Source organism: Triticum aestivum, chromosome 2A (assembly GCF_018294505.1).
Source record: "Triticum aestivum cultivar Chinese Spring chromosome 2A, IWGSC CS RefSeq v2.1, whole genome shotgun sequence".
In the NCBI taxonomy this organism is placed as follows: domain Eukaryota; kingdom Viridiplantae; phylum Streptophyta; class Magnoliopsida; order Poales; family Poaceae; genus Triticum; species Triticum aestivum.
In genome coordinates this window covers 537,786,836-537,808,180 of record NC_057797.1, presented here as the reverse complement: position 1 = coordinate 537,808,180, position 21,345 = coordinate 537,786,836, and the positions used below count along the sequence as shown (strand labels likewise).

The 21,345-nt window shown below is 42.9% G+C and overlaps 2 protein-coding genes across 3 annotated transcripts; one reads left to right on the top strand and one right to left on the bottom strand.

The window, feature by feature from the left end:
• The first annotated feature begins 2,756 nt into the window (after nucleotides 1-2,756).
• LOC123189303 (uncharacterized) lies at nucleotides 2,757-4,091 on the top strand. Its single transcript, XM_044601691.1, has one exon. The coding sequence runs from the start codon at nucleotides 2,846-2,848 to the stop codon at nucleotides 3,779-3,781; it is 936 nt and encodes a 311-aa protein (XP_044457626.1). The 5' UTR covers nucleotides 2,757-2,845; the 3' UTR covers nucleotides 3,782-4,091.
• Nucleotides 4,092-4,820: 729 nt separating this feature from the next.
• LOC123189302 (protein phosphatase methylesterase 1) lies at nucleotides 4,821-9,485 on the bottom strand. Of its 2 annotated transcripts, XR_006495697.1 has the most exons (14): nucleotides 9,217-9,485; nucleotides 9,059-9,143; nucleotides 8,889-8,959; nucleotides 8,216-8,330; nucleotides 8,011-8,090; nucleotides 7,564-7,648; nucleotides 7,387-7,467; nucleotides 6,854-6,948; nucleotides 6,677-6,727; nucleotides 6,259-6,339; nucleotides 5,755-5,827; nucleotides 5,576-5,618; nucleotides 5,353-5,430; nucleotides 5,078-5,271 (listed from the first exon to the last, which is right to left on the bottom strand). XR_006495697.1 is itself a non-coding variant. In XM_044601690.1 (13 exons), the coding sequence occupies exons 1-13, from the start codon at nucleotides 9,321-9,323 to the stop codon at nucleotides 5,239-5,241; spliced, it is 1,035 nt and encodes a 344-aa protein (XP_044457625.1). In that variant the 5' UTR covers nucleotides 9,324-9,485; the 3' UTR covers nucleotides 4,821-5,238. The 2 variants fall into 2 exon arrangements, 1 of the variants encoding a protein (XP_044457625.1); XM_044601690.1 differs by lacking the exon at nucleotides 5,576-5,618 and having other exon boundaries at nucleotides 4,821-5,271.
• Nucleotides 9,486-21,345: the final 11,860 nt, after the last annotated feature.

Sequence of the window (21,345 nt, the reverse complement as noted above, 5' to 3'; positions counted from 1 at the left end):
ACATGAATAAAGAACGTCAGTGGAATGAAGGAAGGCTACCTCTCGCTCTATCTTGCAAGGGTGAGCTAGTTGCATAGTCCTTGGACCTTATTAGAAGATTGAGGGGGGGGGGCAAAAAGGAAGGGGTTGCATACAAAAAGGGAAGGAAATGATTACATAGAGAAAGGGAAGGACTGCATAGAGAAAAGAAAGAAAAGGTTTATGTTTTGTGTATTAATTGTATCACAAACAATGTAAAATAATTGTGCACAATAATTATGTGTAAAATACTTGTGTAAAATAAGTTTTGTCACACACAAACAAAGCTACAGAAGGGAAAGAGGAACATATGAGTATTCTTTGTGCAAATATACTCATCTCTTTCTCTCTTTGACACATATACCAGATAATACACACTCATAGAAAAGAGGAACAAGGGGGTATTCTTTGTGCAAATAAACTTATGCAAAATTGAGGGGAGTACATGTCTGATTTTACATCATGAGGTGTGTACCGAAAACAAGTTCATCTACTCCTGGAGTATTGATACAAAGAAAAACAAGTTTATCTACTCTAACTACTAAGTTCATCTAGTCCATTTACTGATAATACTCTTTTCAAGAAAAACAAGAAACATGACAACTGGTAAAAACATGTTCATCTGCAAGAGCTTTCCTTGTTTAAAATTATAACTGTACCTAGTCCAGATCTTTCCTTACTTACCAGCGCTTTCCTTTGTAGATACTGTCATGTTTCTTGTTTATGAACAACACCACACTAATTTTCAAGATGTTCATCAACTCCTTTCATCCCCTAAAGCTACTGCTACTTCTTTCATTGCATATGTGTGCCCAGCTTGGAAGAGACTTATGCTTTTTCAATGATTTTAAGAGTAGGATAACTGAGAGTGTGCAGACATGACTGCTCAGCTGCAAGCTACTGCCACACAATCCCGATGTTCGTTTTAGAGAGTGTGCTTGCTGAGAATTCTATTGAACACATTGTCATTATCACATAAAGTGTGCTTTTAGCAAAATAAATACTCTAATCTGAAGAATTACATTGTCATTATCACATTACAGAGTGTGCTTTCAGGAGTATCCATCTGATCATGTTAGTTACTCCAATTGTAATCAGACAATCTGCACAAGATGAATTTTTTTCACTAGGGCTAGGAGAGAAGGAGATGTCTCACCGGCCGTTGAGGACGATGGAGCCAAGGCGCCGCGCTGGGCTGCATCAGCGGAGGAGGACGCACAGAAGGACCTTTGAAATTCATGGCCACCGGCGGCACGAGCTTGGCGGCGGTGAAGGGCGATGTCTCATCTCCTCCCACCCGCAAGTCTGTGGCTCGCATCGCCGTTGTCGCGTCGTCATGGACGACAACACCTCACCGACGTCCTGCCGCTGTGGCCCCCATCTGGTGTTGGTGGTGGTTCGGGTCCGGCGCGTCCAGACTCGTAGCCACCGGATCCGGCCTCACCGGCGCCGGATCTAGCAAACCGTCGCCTTCTTGGACTGAAAGGTCCAACCTTTTCGAAGGTTTGCTGTCGGAACATGGAGGGGAGCGCGGCTAGGCAAGTGAAGGTGGAGGGGAGCGCGGCGATGCGAGGGAAGGTGGAAGAGAGGGAGAAGAGTGGAATGCGGTGGCGAGCCGGAGCAAAGTACAGCGGCGGGGGGCGGGAGCAGAGCGAGAAGTGGAGCGAGTGCAGAGAAAGAGCGAGTGCGAGTCGTGTCCAAACCAGACGTGGACTACTTGTTGAGTACGGAAAATTTCAAGGACTATTTTGCAAAATTCCTACTCGCGTCAGTTATTTTGGAACGGGGGAGTATAAAAGAGAGGAAAACCTGGTATACTGCTGTACTTTGTTTTTTTCCTTTACTAAATCGAATATACGTGCTGTCTGCCGAGAGTCAAAATCGATCTCCTCCACGGTTTCCTCTCCACCGTCCCGTACCGGCGCCTTTCTTTCCTCTTCTCGTCCATCTCCGTGCCCTAGAGCTGCCGCCGTGCCGTCGCTTAGCATCGCCACCGACGCCTCAGCGCCCCCCCCCCCCCCCCCCCCAATCCTCTCAGCGCGTCGCCGCCATCGCCGCTCCCGTTCTACCTCATTTCGTCCATGCTGGCTCTCGTCCCCATCGGCAATTTCGGCTATTGTTTTCTGAGGTATGAGGAATTTGTCATTCCGCCCATGGCTAGAGCTGTGTTGATCTTGGTGATTTTTGTTTCTCCCGTTTCGAAGCTTTGAGATTGTATTTGTAGACCAATTTGCTGAATTCTTCGTTTGCCCCCACGTTAGTTTGGGGGAAATTGCAGATGCGAGTTTTTTTGTCGTAGACTATTTTGCCCCTGCCGTCTTGAGTTGCAATGATTAGACAATGTGTGATGATCACCTAATCATAATGAAACGGTAGGTTAATCTAGAGAGAACTATGCTCATAAATCACGGAGTGAAATGTAGATAGAGAAAACTATGATGGATTTTATTATGCAATTCAAATATGCATTGAAAGAAGCAGGTAACTCTGAAGAGGTCAAGGGTTTGGTGAACGGCAGGTAATTCTGAAGAGGTCAAGGGTTTGGTGAATGAAGCCATGTCAACAATGAGCACTGACTAGATCAGAAGCTTGTCTGTTAGGCATGGGTGTCTTACATTGACAAGTCAAAGTCTTTCTTCTGTTATTGTAAAATACTAACAAGATAACACCATTTGCTGATTACCTGCCTACACATGTCTTCCAGTGTTGGTAATCTTTCTGCTCTTCTCTCCTTTCAGGATTTTGGTCTGCAGTATGTGAGAGCTTTGGCTTGTGCTGTTAATAAAGTGAGAATGCGTGGAGGTCTTGAGCTGTTCAGCTTTTTGTAATGCACTTGATTACTTTATTCACCAAGATCATTGGTGTGGTGACCATTGCTCTCGTTTCCATAGTTTCCATCTTGGGCCTGATCTGCCTAAGCCGAGCGGTGTATTTTCAGCTGTGGATCAACAGAAGAGGCTACCAGCGACTTAACTACTTCAACGGGCCGTGGCTGACACGGATAACACTAGTATTGGTTGCCTTCTGGTGGGGTATTGGAGAAGTACTTCGGCTCACTTTCGTGAATGGAGAGGGGAGGTTCACTTCTGACCAGATGTGGCAAGCAAATGTTTGCAAATTCTATATCATCTCAAATTTGGGGTTTGCAGAGCCAGGATTGTTCTTGTTGCTCGCTTTCCTTCTCAGTGCAGCTTTACAGAAGCAAGAGCTTGGTACCTTAAACCGGAAGTGGAATCAAAAAACCATACGTGCCATGTTTATTATCTGCCTTCCTTCGTTTGTCTGGGAAGCTTGTGTTGTTTTCATTGGTCCTCGTCTTGCTTCAGATGATGGCCAAACATCAAATCTTGGAAAGTTCTGGTATTCAGCCTCAACAGTCCACAATGGCAATGTCACATGCACATACCCACTGTTGAGCAGCATATTTCTTGGGGCATTCTACATCATATTGGCCATTTATGTGATGTTTGTTGGAGGACAGATGCTGTCTTTGGTGATCAACAAGGGGCTCCGACGGAGGATATACATGCTAATATTTGCCACTATGATATTACTTCCCCGAGCTACACTTCTTGGGCTCTCCGTTGTTTCATGGCCAGGTGAAACAGCCCATGAAACTCTCGTATTTACCTCCTTCCTGGTGCTGATGCTTGCTGCCATGGCTGGTATTGTGATTTTGGTGTATTTTCCGGTTGCTGATGCCTTTGCTATAGTTGATCAAGGGAACATTGAGATGCAAACGGATCAGGAGACTATCCTATGACTCAGGCTTTGTTATTTGACTGGTTGTTTAGCTGATTGTTCAAGGACAAATTGATGGCCATTCCATTGGTTTCTTCCCTGACCTGCATATGATCTCAGAGACATTGTAAACATAGAATAGATTAAATAGGGACAACATTCTCCTTTTTATCTTATTCTTTTTATGCTTTTCTCCACACGTTGGTGTGAAGAGAAGTCCTGTAAAATAGTTTCTACAGAGTAGTGAAGATCAGCCATGTTTTCCTTACTGTCTTCTGTACATTGAAAGAAGAGATTATACACTTTCACCTCTCCGAAAGGGGCTTATATCATGTGGGTGATGTCTCCACCATTTTAGTAGTTCAAGATTTATTTTTCTAAATGCTGTGTGTTCATATAATAGGATACTTAACTAATGTATCTTTTATAAACCAATTTGCATCTAAAATCTAACTTCAACGCTCCATGATGTGTCTCTCTTTCTTATTCACAAGCTTTATTGAGTATGGAAAAGATTTTCAGAATCTTGTAACCACCTACTGCCTATGTTGTATGTACTGCCTATTTATTGTTACCAGATTACCAGATTTTCAGAATCGTGTAACATACTGTCTATGCTGTATGTACAACTATCTCTATGTTTTAGATGGCCAGATTTACCAGGCAGTTGTATATACTACTATCTCTATTTTTTAGATAGCCAGATTTTGTTACCAGGCAGTTATATCCTCTCTCCTGTGTAAATTGCACAAATATAAACACATCGAGGGATGGAATGAAGCCACTCAGGGAAACCAGTAAAATATCACCGTTTTGTGCTGGGATCCAAACCACAGATTTTGGTTTCTCCACCCCCACTTAAAAATAACATACTCCCTCCCTTCCTAAATATAAGTCTTTATAGACATTCCACTACAAACTACATACAGATGTACATAGACATATTTTACAGTGTAGATTCACTCATTTTGCTCTGTATGTAAAAAGACATATATTTAGGAACGGAGGGAGTATTATTCTTAGCTTCAACAACAACAAAATCTTGCATGTACACCCGTCAAAAAAAAAAACAAATATGTACACTATGCATTCGACTGGGTATAATATGGTCTCCAAGGCTCAAGTACAATCTTATGTTAGGGAGAACTGGGGCAGCAAAATCGAAGCCTGCCTTGAAGGTGCATGCAATTGGGATAACAAACCAAGAGTCGCCTAGAGAACACGAATCTAGTTCATGGGTCAACACTTGGTGTGAAAATTTATTTACAAATGGCACAATAGTTGCTCGAAAAACCATTCACGGCATGGATGATAGGCGACTGAGTGGTAAATCTCATCCCTATGGCTTCGTTTTTCTTTTTGGCACAAACTTTCTCTTCCATGAGAAACACAATGAACAGGCATCGATACGAGCCCTCACATTTCCCCTAAATAGTGCTGATGTTGGCAGTAGGTACTGCTCCTCCTTCCACAGTCTATTTAATGCTGCCATTTTTTTATGAGGCCAGGTATCTGAGAAAATATAAGTACCAGGCATTAGTTGGGAAGCGAAGCAAATATTGGGAAATGGAAATAAGGAGATTAGTTACTGACCTCAACACCATTGGGCCCTATTTTGTTGCGAGATATGAAGTTCAGTATGCGTGATGCAAATTCTTCAGGTACATCTTCCTGAAATGAAGTTTTCAGTAATATGCTAAAAATTGGTAAGACTTATCACTGATAGTTATAAAGCTTAATAATATCATTCTTCTGAAGAAATACGTTCGTCAACTATAACACTAGTATAATAACGAACAACAATCAGTAGATGAACCTTTGGTTGCTAATCCATGTGTGCTTCAGCATGTCAGCAAATTCTACGAAAAATCCAAATTAGCCATCAAGCATCTACCCATCTAGGCATGCTGTGGTCATTCAGGCCCTAGAAGCAGATATAAAGCGAAAACATCCAAGCCTTGGACTAAAGACATTAGAAGTACATTAGGATCAAACCTGTATGGCATGTCCAGTGTGTCGAACTACTATCATTTGAAACTTCCCTTGCATTTGACCAATTGTTAAAGCTCTGCAAAAAATGTTAACCAGTGCATTACACATACTTTCCTGCATGGGCTATGAAGTGATACAGGTGTTCACATTTCAGAACACTATTAAGGGAACAATGAGAATGCATGTTCGGAAAATGAAATCCTCTTAAATAGAAGGTTTGATAATGGATCAGCGTAATATGCTTTGCACTTCAAATAACTCTATCTTGATAGTCTGGTTGTTAGTGTGAGTCTAAACTAGTATAGAAAAACAAAACTCTTAAAAACATATTGCATGCCCTTAGAAAAGCATAGTGCACACTACATGCTGGTGCAACTGACACACAATGATAACAATTGATCGGAAATGAATAGCACAGAGTTAACTGATGAAGGTTTTAGCACAAGCCAACCGCGCAATAGTAATGAATGAAAATAGAGTTTCTCAGACTGGATGGATGTTGCAAACCTGTCCAATCTATCAGTGCCAGCTAATAATAGTATCTTTTGTACAGGACAAGATAAGAACTTGTCCGAAAGACCTTCGTACCTAAAACAGAAGCATTTATGTGCTTCAATGTCAACCAATCACAGAAAAGATAAGCGAATAATTCGGAAGTATTTCCAAAATCAACGAGAGCGCTCCCCAAAAAATTCATGAAAGTCTTCTCTGTTTGTTTCAATCCATTCAACTAGCTCAACTTCCAACATTAGTAAGAAGAGTTGGGTCCTTATAATATTAAATGGGTAAACCCTCTTGCGTAAACCAGATATATCAAATTGAGCAGCACAGATAGCACTTGTACAGATCATGTGAAAATGGACATGGTTTTAGTAAAAGTGGTGGTAAAAATAGCATAAAGACCATAATCAGGTTGAAAACATACCATCCTTTCCAGTACTTCTCTGTTTTCTCAAGAGGAGTACGGTATGTATAGCTGAAACAAAGTACACCAATATATTTAGTCACCCAAATAATGGCCAATATCAAGTAAATGCACTTTTTTTCTCTAACCACATTGAGCTTCAAGATACAGGCATGCATTACGTAAGATATTGCTTACCATTCCTTTGATTCATCATACTTCAAGGTAGATGGAATAGAAATACGCGCAGAATCGATGTTCCGTAGCGGCCCACCTTTCACACTCCATTCAATCTGTGTAATTATAAGTTTGATTAAACAAAAATAGGGTGAAGGATATATTTTAGCATGCTACACTTGGCTTTTTATAAGAATTCCACTTGCATTGAGTGGCTTCTACTTGTTCTATTTTATTTCTTCATTTATATCTTGCGGCCATGGACAGGGGTGCGTGGAAGCTTGCTATCCATGTGCCAGAACCATGAGTTGGTCGCAAGATCTTATGGGTTTCACCTCTAGCCTACCCCAACTTGTTTGGGACTAAAGGCTTTGTTTTGTTGTTGTTATGTCTTGCGGCCATAATCTTTACAACATCAAATCCATACTTCCAAAAATCAAGTGATGAAGGACAGCATAATGAACTAAAGATGAGAATTCAGATACTGTGGACAGCAAAGATACTTAAAGCTGAAATGGCATGAGCACACAGAATATAGTTTTGAATCAACATACTGCTTTTTCAATGCTCGGGAAGTGCTGTGCTCGATTTAATAAGATTTTCTGCATATGAATCAATGAAGCCATTGCTGTTCCCTGTGTGCGAATGGAGAAGTTTGAAATCAACAATGAGTCAGATCGTTTCATGTGCAACCATAATGTAAGATCTAACATAAGTAAACTGTTACTAACCTCAACCACATCAACAACAACAAGACCATGAAGATTACGAATTGCTCTTCTTGCAGCCACATGTACAGCCACTGAACCACCCATGCTAAAAAAAGAGGTCAAAGAGTGGATCACTATTCCCTAAAAGTTACCAAGAACACTTATCAGAATGAACAAGCTTGCTGAGTCAAGAATACGCATAGTACAACCAGCCAAGTAACAGGAGAGTAACAAAAGGTAGAACGTATTAGTGATTTGTATCATGACATTTTAGTGTTAGTTTTATAACCGTGGAAATTAGCTTCCAGAAACTATTAAGATAATTTACTTGTATGTTAATGTTTTTTGGCTACATGCACCGTACCAAGGGATATATCACGCTAATATGTCCACTGACTAGAACTTCAGTCAAGTGCCTTCAGATAAAGGAGGCACACACAAAAGAAGAAATACACAATGCTGACTTACCTATGACCAACAAGTATAATTGCTGGTGGCGGATCTCCATACAATGTACGTATAACAGCTATTACATCATTGGTAAGACTCTGCAGTTGCAAATAAAAAGAACATCGACAAAGGTCAAGGCCAAGAAGCATGGAGTACCTTATAAGTATGAAAAGTGTAGCTATCTATCAAATTAGTAAGTTATGGAAACAGTGAAAAAACATACTTCAATGGACAGATCCAAATCATCACTTGTGGAAGATTTCCCATGTCCCCGTAAATCCATGGCAACAACACGAGCCTTTCCCTTTATCTGATTAGCTGCTAGCGCAAATGAAAGCCTAAGGAAGATTGAGGAATAAACATACCAATGTGAGCAATAAGCACACATTTGTTAAATAAGCAAGTTTCCAAGGCAACAGTTCACATGGAGTATAGTCAAGTCACTTGGAGAAGGATTTACATGATTATTGTAAATAAAAGCAAATGTTATCTTTAAAAACTGTTCAGTACGCCTAAAACAGAAACAATAATAAATTGCAATATTAGCAGAATAACGATTTCATTTTGTCCTTTCTACATTTGATATTTATCTATCAGTCCACACTGAATTTACCCAAAACATTCCACAAATACAACAGAAGTTGGGGTGGGTACATTTTCCCTAAGGCCATAATAGCTGGGAGGTGTGCTTTAGAAATTTAGCCAAACACACCTGAACATCTGCATTTTGCAACATAAGCTTTCCAGGGTTCCAGCACGGCCGTTCATCACTAGTTAGTAGTTAATCAATGATTTTGAAAATCACAGAAACTAGCGGCTGTCTGCGTATTCGTATGCAAATTATGCTGCATTGTCACCGTGCTCATTGTAGCCGTAACGTCTGAATCTAAACTTACCCAGAGTAGCCGCCTCCGTGCAGACAGAACACGACGGGCCCTTCCGATCCGGCCATGTACACATTGAAAACCTACACACACAAAGAACCCAGAAGGAACACTTCCAATAGTCAGATCACACATCACACAGGAGCAATCCGAGAAATTCCCCTGCTCTCTAGCGCACGTACGTCCTCGGTGTCGGGGATGGCGACGGGGCGCTCCTCGTCGAAGTAGGCCGACCAGTCCGTCGGCGCGTACTTGTGGAGCGAGTGGCTGCGGAGGAACATGGGTTAGGGCTTCTCTCGCGGTAGAGACAGTGAGGAGACAGGTGGGGCTGGCGGCTTACTGCGTGGCGGGGCGAGGCGGCACGGCGGCGGCGGAGAAGGCGGAGGAGGAGGACGATTCGTCGGGTTCCCCTTCCTCCTGCAGCGAGGAGAGCGGCGCGGCCTCCATCGACGCGGCTGGGCTGGGGAGGAAGAGTCGATGGAGTGCGTGGGGAGAGCGGAGAAGGGTCTCTCTCGAAGGCACGGCGAACCCCAAAAGACGAAGGGAAATGGAGAAAGAGAAGCGAACAGAGCGTGAAGAAAGACGATCTACAGTTCTAGGCTACACAATCACGGCATTTTCCAAGATGCTCATGAAAAAAAAGCATCTATATTGATTTTTTTTTTCTTCCCATCGTTGGTGGGTCTCATCATTAGTTAGAATATAAAGACTCTACACATGCATCTCTACTCTACACTTCAATTTTTTCAGCTTTTTTTTACATCAGACCACATTTTTTCTCTCCACACCCGCCTCTTGCAGAGGATCTTGATTCCCTATCGAACCTACTTTTCCTGACATCTGATCCTACATGGCATATGAGACATCATCATGGGGCTATGCATTGGCCATGCCCTCAGAGCATCTTCAACACATGATGCAAAAGTTAATTAACACCAAAAAGTGTTTTGCAGAGGATGTCGTTTCTCTATCGAAGCTACTTTTCCTGACATCTGATCCTACATGACATGTGAGGCATCACCCTGAGCCTATACATTGGTCATGCCTTCAGAGCATCTACAACACATGATGCAAAAGTTAACACCCAAATAGTGTTTTTTTAGTGATTTTTAGGGTAGGGGAGAGAAGATTTTTGGGCATAATTTTTTTCCTGCCGTGACAGATGCCCTAAAACTTTCAAACATGGTTCTTTGTATATTCTGAAATTTCAAACTCAAATACAAAATGTTCAACATTAAGGTGTCGTATTGAAGCTTGGCTTTTTGTGTAAATTTGGTGAGATTGACTATGAAATGCGTTTCAAACATGAACATGATTCATTGTATATTCTGAAATTTCAAACTCAGATACAAAATCTTCAACATTAAGCTATCCTATTGAAGCTTGGCTTTTTGTGTAATTTGGTGAGATTGACTATGAAATGTGTTTTCGTCAATTCGATTCTCAATTCGTGTGAATGAAGAATTGCAACCTTATTTCACTCCTTCGAGGGGCCCTCAGCTAGGTGACCCTATGTCATCATATCTTTTTCTGCTATGTGCCGAAGGTTTTTCTTCACTTCTAAATCCTTGGGTGAACCACTTGCTTTTCACTCATGATAGTCTCATTTTTCATGAAGGTGACTACGGAGAGTGCAATTACACTCAATGAGATCCTCGGGATTTATGGAGATGCGTCGGGACAATGTGTTAACAAGAACAAACGGTCTATCCATTTCATCCCCAACTCACCCACAACTTCTCAGGCATAATCTAAAACAGCTTCTCGGCGTTCAGGTGGAAGCTTTTTCAGAACATTATCTTGGTCTACTCACCGTTGTTGGAAGGATCAATAGTCGTACTTTTGACCACATCAGGGATCGGGCTAGAGGCAAGATGCAAGGATGGTCAGAGATTGTTTGCACGTGTTAGCTAGAGAGACTTTGATCAAGTCGTTCATTCGAGCGATATTGACGTATAGCATGAATTGTTGCTTCTTGACAAAAATGTGTGTACAAGTTTTATCCCGAGTATGGCAAAATTCTGGTGGGGGAGTTCTCTTGATAGAAGGTCTCTCCACTGGATAGCATGGGACAAACTAGCAACACCAAAGGCTAATAGCGGAATGTGATTATGTGACTTTCATTTGTTTAACTTGACACTTATTGGGAAACACGGATGGAGATTTATGATGAACCCTAACTCTCTTTGTGCCAGAGTTATGAAAGGTAGGGTTCCCTAGAGGGTGAATGTTGCGGGACGATGTGCGCTTCAAATTGGGATAGTGAAACGAGTTTGGAGATGGTTCCTCTATTTTGGTGTGGGGAGACGGGTGGGTTCCCTCTGTTGTTTCAATGACAACTATGCTTCAGCCAACAACAATGACAGTGCAAACTCTCAAATGATTTGATTGACACATATACTTGGACTTTGTGACAGAAGCTTGTGCGGGACACATTCATACCACCTAATGTCAGTGCAATCTTGAACATCCCTCTTCGGCACAATGGTGCTGAAGATTTCTTAGCCTCGGAACATCAGAAATCCGGTATCTACTCTGTTAAATTGCCGTATCAAGCTCTGGTGAATCAAAATGAGCGTCCGGCTCTAAATGAAGGGAAGGTTACGGGATCTTCAGTGGACCAACAACAAATGTGGAAGGCTATTTGGAAACTCGACGTAGTTCCCAAGGTGGAGGTTTTCTGGCCGGTGGCGTGTGATTCGAGGTATTATACCTGATGAATGTACTCTGAAGCACAAGCAAGGAACTCAACACTTGCAAAGTTTGTCTAGCCATGGATGAAGACCTAGAGCATGATCTTGTACTTTGTTCTCATGCTCGTCTGTTCTGGGAGGAAGCCAAGCTCGTATGATATTCATGTCCCCCAGCTTCATCCTAGTAACCTAGTTCATGGACCAAGGCATTCTATGTGATCTGCGGTTCTCAGATAAGGATAGATAGATCATCATCACCGTAATGTGGGACATTTGGATGTCTCGCAACATATGGACTCGTGATCATGAGTGGAACCTTCTTGTTAGCTTGGTCAGAAGAATCAGAGAAGACCTAACTCTCTTGGATCTACCTCGCCAGCAGCCCCTGATGCTGTCGGGCTATGGTTGGCGCGCAGCCTCCGGACGCAACACAAGTCAAGATTAAAAGTGAAGTTACAATTCATTTTGATGGCGGCAACGCTCGAGATGGAGGTGTAGCTCGCTCTTCTTTGGCTTTCAAAGGTGCATGGTGCAAGCCTCACTTGGGGTCACTGATCCCCTCGTTGTCGAGGTCCTATCAATGAAGGATGTTGTCATCTACACCAAGTTGAGAGGCTTCACATATGTGATCATGGGAACCGACTGTCTAGAGGCAGTTAACATGTGGAACACTCGCTACACCAATCATTGGATTGGAGGGGCCTGACTTGTGGTCATTTCTGGTAGACGGCTTCACCTCCTCTTCATCGACGTCCATGTTGGGGAACGTAGTAATTTCAAAAAAAATCCTACGCACACGCAAGATCATGGTGATGCATAGCAATGAGAGGGGAGAGTGTGATCTACGTACCCTTGTAGACCGACAGCGGAAGCGTTAGCACAACGCGGTTGATGTAGTCGTACGTCTTCACGGCCCGACCGATCAAGCACCGAAACTATGGCACCTCCGAGTTTTAGCACACGTTCAGCTCGATGACGATCCTCGGACTCCAATCCAGCAAAGTGTCGGGGAAGAGTTCCGTCAGCACGACGGCGTGGTGACGGTCTTGATGTTCTACCGTTGCAGGGCTTCGCCTAAGCACTGCTACAATATTATCGAGGATTATGGTGGAAGGGGGCACCGCACACGGCTAAAAAAACAATCACGTGGATCAACTTGTGTGTCTAGGGGTGCCCCCTGCCCCCGTATATAAAGGAGCAAGGGGAGGAGGCCGGCCGGCCCTATAGGCGCGCCAAGGAGGAGTCCTCCTCCTAGTAGGAGAGGGGGAAGGAAGTGGAGAGGGAGAAGGAAAGGGGGGCGCCGCCCCCCTTCTCCTAGTCCAATTCAGACCAGGGGGAGGAGGCATGTGGCCCACCCTGGCTACCCTTCTCTTTCTCCACTAAGGCCCATATGGCCCATTACTTCTCCCGGGGGGGTTCCGGTAACCCTCCGGTACTCCGGTTTTCTCCGAAATCACTCGGAACACTTCTGGTGTCCGAATATAGCTGTCCAATATATCAATCTTTATGTCTCGACCATTTCGAGACTCCTCGTTATGTCCGTGATCACATCCGGGACTTCGAACTAACTTTGGTACATTAAAACTCATAAACTCATAATATAACCGTCATCGAAACCTTAAGCGTGCGGACCCTACGGGTTCGAGAACAATGTAGACATGACCGAGACATGTCTCCGGTCAATAACCAATAGCGGAACCTGGATGCTCATATTGGCTCCTACATATTCTACGAAGATCTTTATCGGTCAGCCCGCATAACAACATATGCTGTTCCCTTTGTCATCGGTATGTTACTTGCCCGAGATTCGATCGTCGGTATCTCAATACCTAGTTCAATATCATTACCGGCAAGTCTCTTTACTCGTTTCGTAATACATCATCTTGCAACTAACTCATTAGTTGCAATGCTTGCAAGGCTTATGTGATGTGCATTACCGAGAGGGCCCAGAGATACCTCTCCGACAATCGGAGTGACAAATCCTAATCTCGAAATACGCCAACCCAACATTTACCTTTGGAGACACCTGTATAGCTCCTTTATAATCACCCAGTTACGTTGTGACGTTTGGTAGCACACAAAGTGTTCCTCCGGCAAACGGGAGTTGCATAATCTCATAGTCATAGGAACATGTATAAGTCATGAAGAAAGCAATAGCAACATACTAAACGATCGGGTGCTAATCTAATGGAGTGGGTCATGTCAATCACATCATTCTCCTAATGATGTGATCCCGTTAATCAAATGACAACACATGTCTATGGTTAGGAAACATAACCATCTTTGATTAATGAGCTAGTCAAGTAGAGGCATACTAGTGACGTTTGGTTTGTCTATGTATTTACACAAGTATTATGTTTCCGGATAATACAATTCTAGCATGAATAATAAACATTTATCATGATATAAGGAAATAAAATAATAACATTATTATTGCCTCTAGGGCATATTTCCTTCAGTCCCCCACTTGCACTAGAGTCAATAATCTAGATTACACAATAATGATTCTAACACCCATGGAGCCTTGGTGCTGATCATGTTTTGCTCGTGGAAGAGGCTTAGTCAACGGGTCTGCAACATTCAGATCCATATGTATCTTGCAAATCTCTATGTCTCCCACCTGGACTAGATCCCGGATGGAATTGAAGCGTCTCTTGATGTGCTTGGTTCTCTTGTGAAATCTGGATTCCTTTGCCAGGGCAATTGCACCAGTATTGTCACAAAAGATTTTCATTGGACCCGATGCACTAGGTATGACACCTAGATCGGATATGAACTCCTTCATCCAGACTCCTTCGTTTGCTACTTCCAAAGCAGCTATGTACTCCACTTCACATGTAGATCCCGCCACAATGCTTTGTTTAGAACTGCACCAACTGACAGCTCCACCGTTTAATGTAAACACGTATCCGGTTTGCGATTTAGAATCGTCCGGATCAGTGTCAAAGCTTGCATCAACGTAACCATTTACTATGAGCTCTTTGTCACCTTCATATATGAGAAACATATCCTTAGTCCATTTCAGGTATTTCAGGATGTTCTTGACCGCTGTCCAGTGATCCACTCCTGGATTACTTTGGTACCTCCCTGCTAGACTTATAGCAAGACACACATCAGGTCTGGGACACAACATTGCATACATGATAGAGCCTATGGATGAAGCATAGGGAACATCTTTCATTTTCTCTCTATCTTCTGCATTGGTCGGGCATTGAGTCTTACTCAATTTCACACCTTGTAACACAGGAAAGAATCCTTTCTTTGCTTGATCCATTTTGAACTTCTTCAAAATTTTGTCAAGGTATGTGCTTTGTGAAAGTCCAATTAAGCGTCTTGATCTATCTCTATAGATCTTAATGCCCAATATGTAAGCAGCTTCATCGAGGTCTTTCATTGAAAAACTTTTATTCAAGTATCCCTTTATGCTATTCAGAAATTCTATATCATTTCTGATTAGTAATATGTCATCTACATATAATATCAGAAATGCTACAGAGCTCCCACTCACTTTCTTGTAAATACAAGCTTCTCCAAAAGTCTGTACAAAACCAAATGCTTTGATCACACTATCAAAGCGTTTATTCCAACTCCGAGAAGTTTGCACCAGTCCATAAATGGATCGCTGGAGCTTGCATACTTTGTTAGCTCCCTTTGGATCGACAAAACCTTCCGATTGCATCATATACAACTCTTCTTCCAGAAATCCATTCAGGAATGCAGTTTTGACATCCGTCTGCCAAATTTCATAATCATAAAATGCGGCAATTGCTAACATGATTCGGACAGACTTAAGCATCGCTACGGGTGAGAAGGTCTCATCGTAGTCAATCCCTTGAACTTGTCGAAAACCTTTTGCGACAAGTCGAGCTTTGTAGACAGTAATATTACCGTCAGCGTCAGTCTTCTTCTTGAAGATCCAATTATTCTCAATTGCTTGCCGATCATTGGGCAAGTCAACCAAAGTCCATACTTTGTTCTCATACATGGATCCCATCTCAGATTTCATGGCTTCAAGCCATTTTGCGGAATCTGGGCTCACCATCGCTTCCTCATAGTTCGTAGGTTCATCTTGATCTAGTAGCATGACTTCCAGAACAGGATTACCATACCACTCTGGTGCGAATCTTACTCTGGTTGATCTACGAGGTTCAGTAGTATCTTGTTCTGAAGTTTCATGATCATCATCATTAGCTTCCTCACTAATTGGTGTAGGTGTCACAGAAACTGGTTTCTGTGATGTACTACTTTCCAATAAGGGAGCAGGTACAGTTACCTCGTCAAGTTCTACTTTCCTCCCACTCACTTCTTTCGAGAGAAACTCCTTCTCTAGAAAGTTTCCGAATTTAGCAACAAAAGTCTTGCCTTCGGATCTGTGATAGAAGGTGTATCCAATAGTTTCCTTTGGATACCCTTTGAAGACACATTTCTCCGATTTGGGTTCGAGCTTATCAGGTTGAAGCTTTTTCACATAAGCATCACAGCCCCAAACTTTCAGAAATGACAACTTTGGTTTCTTGCTAAACCACAGTTCATAAGGCGTCGTCTCAACGGATTTTGATGGTGCCCTATTTAACATGAATGTGGCCGTCTCTAGAGCATATCCCCAAAACAATAGCGGTAAATCAGTAACAGACATCATAGATCGCACCATATCTAGTAAAGTACGATTATGACGTTCGGACACACCATTACGCTGTGGTGTTCCGGGTGGTGTGAGTTGCGAAACTATTCCGCATTGTTTCAAATGTACACCAAACTCGTAACTCAAATATTCTCCTCCACGATCAGATCGTAGGAATTTTATTTTCTTGTTACGATGATTTTCAACTTCACTCTGAAATTCTTTGAACTTTTCAAATGTTTTGGACTTATGTTTCATTAAGTAGATATACCCATATCTGCTTAAGTCATCTGTGAAGGTGAGAAAATAACGATATCCGCCACGAGCCTCAACATTCATCGGACCACATACATCTGTATGTATGATTTCCAACAAATCTGTTGCTCTCTCCATAGTATCGGAGAACGGTGTTTTTGTCATCTTACTCATAAGGCACGGTTCGCAAGTACCAAGTGATTCATAATCAAGTGGTTCCAAAAGTCCATCAGTATGGAGTTTCTTCAAGCGCTTTACACCGATATGACCCAAACAGCAGTGCCACAAATAAGTTGCACTATCATTATCAACTCTGCATCTTTTGGCTTCAACATTATGAATATGTGTGTCACTACTATCGAGATTTAATAAGAATAGACCATTCTTTAAGGGTGCATGACCATAAAAGATATTACTCATATAAATAGAACAACCATTATTCTCTGATTTAAATGAATAACCGTCTCGCATCAAACAAGATCCAGATATAATGTTCATGCTTAACGCTGGCACCAAATAACAATTATTTAGGTCTAATACTAATCCCGAAGGTAGATGTAGAGGTAGCGTGCCAACCGTGATCACATCGACTTTGGAACCATTTCCCACGCGCATCGTCACCTCGTCCTTAGCCAATCTTCGCTTAATCCGTAGTCCCTGTTTCGAGTTGCAAATGTTAGCAACAGAACCAGTATCAAATACCTAGGTGCTACTGCGAGCATTAGTAAGGTACACATCAATAACATGTATATCACATATACCTTTGTTCACCTTGCCATCCTTCTTATCCGCCAAATACTTGGGGCAGTTCCGCTTCCAGTGACCAGTCTGCTTGCAGTAGAAGCACTCAGTTTTAGGCTTAGGTCCAGGTTTGGGTTCCTTCTCTTGAGTAGCAACTTGCTTGCTGTTCTTTTTGAAGTTCCCCCCTTCTTTCCTTTGCCCTTTTTCTTGAAACTAGTGGTCTTATTGACCATCAACACTTGATGCTCCTTCTTGATTTCTACCTCTGCAGCTTTTAGCATTGCGAAGAGCTCGGGAATAGTCTTATTCATCCCTTGCATATTATAGTTCATCACGAAGATCTTGTAGCTTGGTGGCAGTGATTGGAGAATTCTGTCAATGACGCAATCATCTGGAAGATTAACTCCCAATTGAATCAAGTGATTATTATACCCAGACATTTTGAGTATATGCTCACTGACAGAACTGTTCTCCTCCATCTTGCAGCTATAGAACTTATTGGAGACTTCATATCTCTCAATCCGGGCATTTGCTTGAAATATTAACTTCAACTCCTGGAACATCTCATATGCTCCATGACGTTCAAAACGTCGTTGAAGTCCCGATTCTAAGCCGTAAAGCATGGCACACTGCACTATCGAGTAGTCATCAGCTTTGCTCTGCCAGACGTTCATAACATCTGGTGTTGCTCCAGCAGCAGGCCTGGCACCCAGCGGTGCTTCCAGGATGTAATTCTTCTATGCAGCAATGAGGATAATCCTCAAGTTACGGACCCAGTCCGTGTAATTGCTACCATCATTTTTCAACTTTGCTTTCTCAAGGAACGCATTAAAATTCAACGGAACAACAGCACGGGCCATCTATCTACAATCAGACATAAACAAGCAAGATACTATTAGGTACTAAGTTCATGATAAATTTAGGTTCAATTAATCATATTACTAAAGAACTCCCACTTAGATAGACATCCCTCTAATCCTCTAAGTGATTACGTGATCCAAATCAACAAAACCATGTCCGATCATCACGTGAGATGGAGTAGTTTCATTGGTGAACATCACTATGTTGATCATATCTACTATATGATTCACGCTCGTGTTGGGGAACGTAGTAAAAATTCAAAATTTTCCTACGTGTCACCAAGATCTATCTATGGAGAAACCAGCAACGAGGGGAAGGAGAGTGCATCTACATACCCTTGTAGATCGCTATGCGGAAGCGTTCAAGAGAACGGGGTTGAAGGAGTCATACTCGTCGTGATCCAAATCACCGGAGATCCTAGTGCCGAATGGACGGCACCTCCGCATTCAACACACGTACAGCCCGGTGACGTCTCCCATGCCTTGATCCAGCAAGGAGAGAGGGAGAGGTTGAGGAAGACTCCATCCAGCAGCAGCACAACGGCGTGGTGGTGGTGTAGGAGCATGGTACTCCAGCAGGGTTTCGCCAAGCACCGCAAGAGACGAGGAGGAGAGAGGGGTAGGGCTGCGCCAAGAAGAGATCAAATCGTCATGTGTTGGGCAGCCCCAAACCTCAACTATTTATAGGAGGGGGGGACGAGGGTGCGCCCCCTCTAGGGTTCCCACCCCTAGAGGGGCGGCAGCCCTAGATGGGTTTGAGGGGGCGGCCAAGAGGGGGAGAGAGGGAGGCGCACCACTAGGTGGGCCTTAGGCCCATCTGAGCCTAGGGTTTGCCCCCTTCCACTCTCCCTTGCGCCTTGGGCCTTGGTGGGGGGGCACACCAGCCCACCTGGGGCTGGTCCCCTCCCACACTTGGCCTATGCAGCCCTCCGGGGCTGGTGGCCCCACTTGGTGGACCCCCGGGACCCTCCCGGTGGTCCCGGTACGTTACCGATAAAACCCGAAACTTTTCCGGCGACCAAAACAGGACTTCCCATATATAAATCTTTACCTCCGGACCATTCCGGAACTCCTCATGACGTCCGGGATCTCATCCGGGACTCCGAACAACATTCGGTAATCACATATATCTATTCCCTATAACCCTAGCGTCATCGAACCTTAAGTGTGTAGACCCTACGGGTTCGGGAACCATGCAGACATGACCGAGACGTTCTCCGGTCAATAACCAATAGCGGGATCTGGATACCCATGTTGGTTCCCACATGTTCCACGATGATCTCATCGGATGAACCACGATGTCGAGGATTCGATCAATCCCGTATTCAATTCCCTTTGTCTAGCGGTATTGTACTTGCCCGAGATTCGATCGTCGGTATCCCGATACCTTGTTCAATCTCGTTACCGGCAAGTCTCTTTTACTCGTTCTGTAACACATCATCCCGTGATCAACTCCTTGGTCACATTGTGCACATTATGATGATATCCTACCGAGTGGGCCCAGAGATACCTCTCCGTTTACACGGAGTGACAAATCCCAGTCTCGATTCGTGCCAACCCAACAGACACTTTCGGAGATACCTGTAGTGTACCTTTATAGCCACCCAGTTACGTTGTGACGTTTGGCACACCCAAAGTATTCCTACGGTATCCGGGAGTTGCACAATCTCATGGTCTAAGGAAATGACACTTGACATTAGAAAAGCTTTAGCATACGAACTACACGATCTTTGTGCTAGGCTTAGGATTGGGTCTTGTCCATCACATCATTCTCCCAATGATGTGATCCCGTTATCAACGACATCCAATGTCCATGGTCAGGAAACCGTAACCATCTATTGATCAACGAGCTAGTCAACTAGAGGCTTACTAGGGACATGGTGTTGTCTATGTATCCACACATGTATATGAGTTTCCTATCAATACAATTCTAGCATGGATAATAAACGATTATCATGAACAAGGAAATATAATAATAACTAATTTATTATTGCCTCTAGGGCATATTTCCAACAGTCTCCCACTTGCACTAGAGTCAATAATCTAGTTCACATCGTCATGTGATTAACACTCACAGGTCACATCACCATGTGACCAACATCCAAGAGTTTACTAGTGTCGCTAAACTAGTTCACATCATCATGTGATTAAGACTCAATGAGTTCTGGGTTTGATCATGTTTTGCTTGTGAGAGAGGTTTTAGTCAACGGGTCTGCAACATTCAGATCCGTATGTACTTCGCAAATCTCTAGGTCATATTATAAATGCTGCCTCCATGCTCCACTTGGAGCTATTCCAAATGGTTGCTCCACTATACGTATCCGGTTTGCTACCCAGAGTCATTCGATAGGTGTTAAAGCCTGCATCGATGTAACCCTTTACGCCGAACTCTTTATCACCTCCATAATCGAGAAACATGTCCTTATTACTCCAAGGACAATTTTTTGACCGCTATCTAGTGATCCACTCCTGGATCACCTTTGTACCCTCTTGCCAGACATGTGGCAAGGCACACATCAGGTGCGGTACTTAGCATGGCATACCGTATAGAGCCTATGACAAAAGCATAGGGGACGACCTTCGTCCTTCCTCTTTCTTCTGCCGTGGTCGAGCTTTAAGTCTTAACTTCATACCTTACAACTCAGGCAAGAACTCCTTCTTTGGCTAATCCATCTTGAACACCTTCAAGATCATGTCAAGGTATGTGCTCATTTGAAAGTACCATTAAGCGTTTTTAATCTATCCTTATAGATCTTGATGCTTAATGTTCAAGTAGCTTAATCCAGGTTTTCCATTGAAAAACACCTTTCAAATGACCCTATATGCTTTCCAGAAATTCTACGTCATTTTTGATCCACAATATGTCAACAACATATACTCATCAGAAATTCTATAGTGCTCCCACTCACTTCTTTGGAAATACAAGTTTCTCGTAAACTTTGTATACACCCAAAATCTTTGATCATCTCATCAAAGCATACATTCCAACTCCGAGATGCTTACTCCAGTCCTTAGAAGGATTGCTGGAGCTTTGCATACTTATTAGCATCTTTCAGGATTGACAAAACCTTCCGGTTGTATCACATACAACCTTTCCTCAAGAAAATCATCGAGGAAACAATGTTTTGACATCCTATCTGCAAGATTTCATAAATAATGCAGTAATCGCTAATATAATTCCAACAGACTCTTAGCATCGCTACGAGTGAGAAAGTCTCATCATAGTCAACTCCTTGAACTTGTCGGAAAAAATCTTAATGACAAGTCGAGCTTTCTTAATGGTGATACTTACCATCATT

What these genes read in the sequence shown, in the direction of transcription:
- LOC123189303 (XM_044601691.1), top strand. Translation starts at nt 2,846, where the DNA reads ATGCACTTGATTACTTTATTCACCAAGATCATTGGTGTGGTGACCATT.
- LOC123189302 (XM_044601690.1), bottom strand. Translation starts at nt 9,323, where the DNA reads ATGGAGGCCGCGCCGCTCTCCTCGCTGCAGGAGGAAGGGGAACCCGAC. An exon ending in CCGCCTCGCCCCGCCACGCA is followed by an intron (nt 9,144 to 9,216) that starts GTAAGCCGCCAG and finishes GTTCCTCCGCAG; the next exon opens with CCACTCGCTCCACAAGTACG. An exon ending in TAGGGCCCAATGGTGTTGAG is followed by an intron (nt 5,272 to 5,352) that starts GTCAGTAACTAA and finishes ATATTTTCTCAG; the next exon opens with ATACCTGGCCTCATAAAAAA.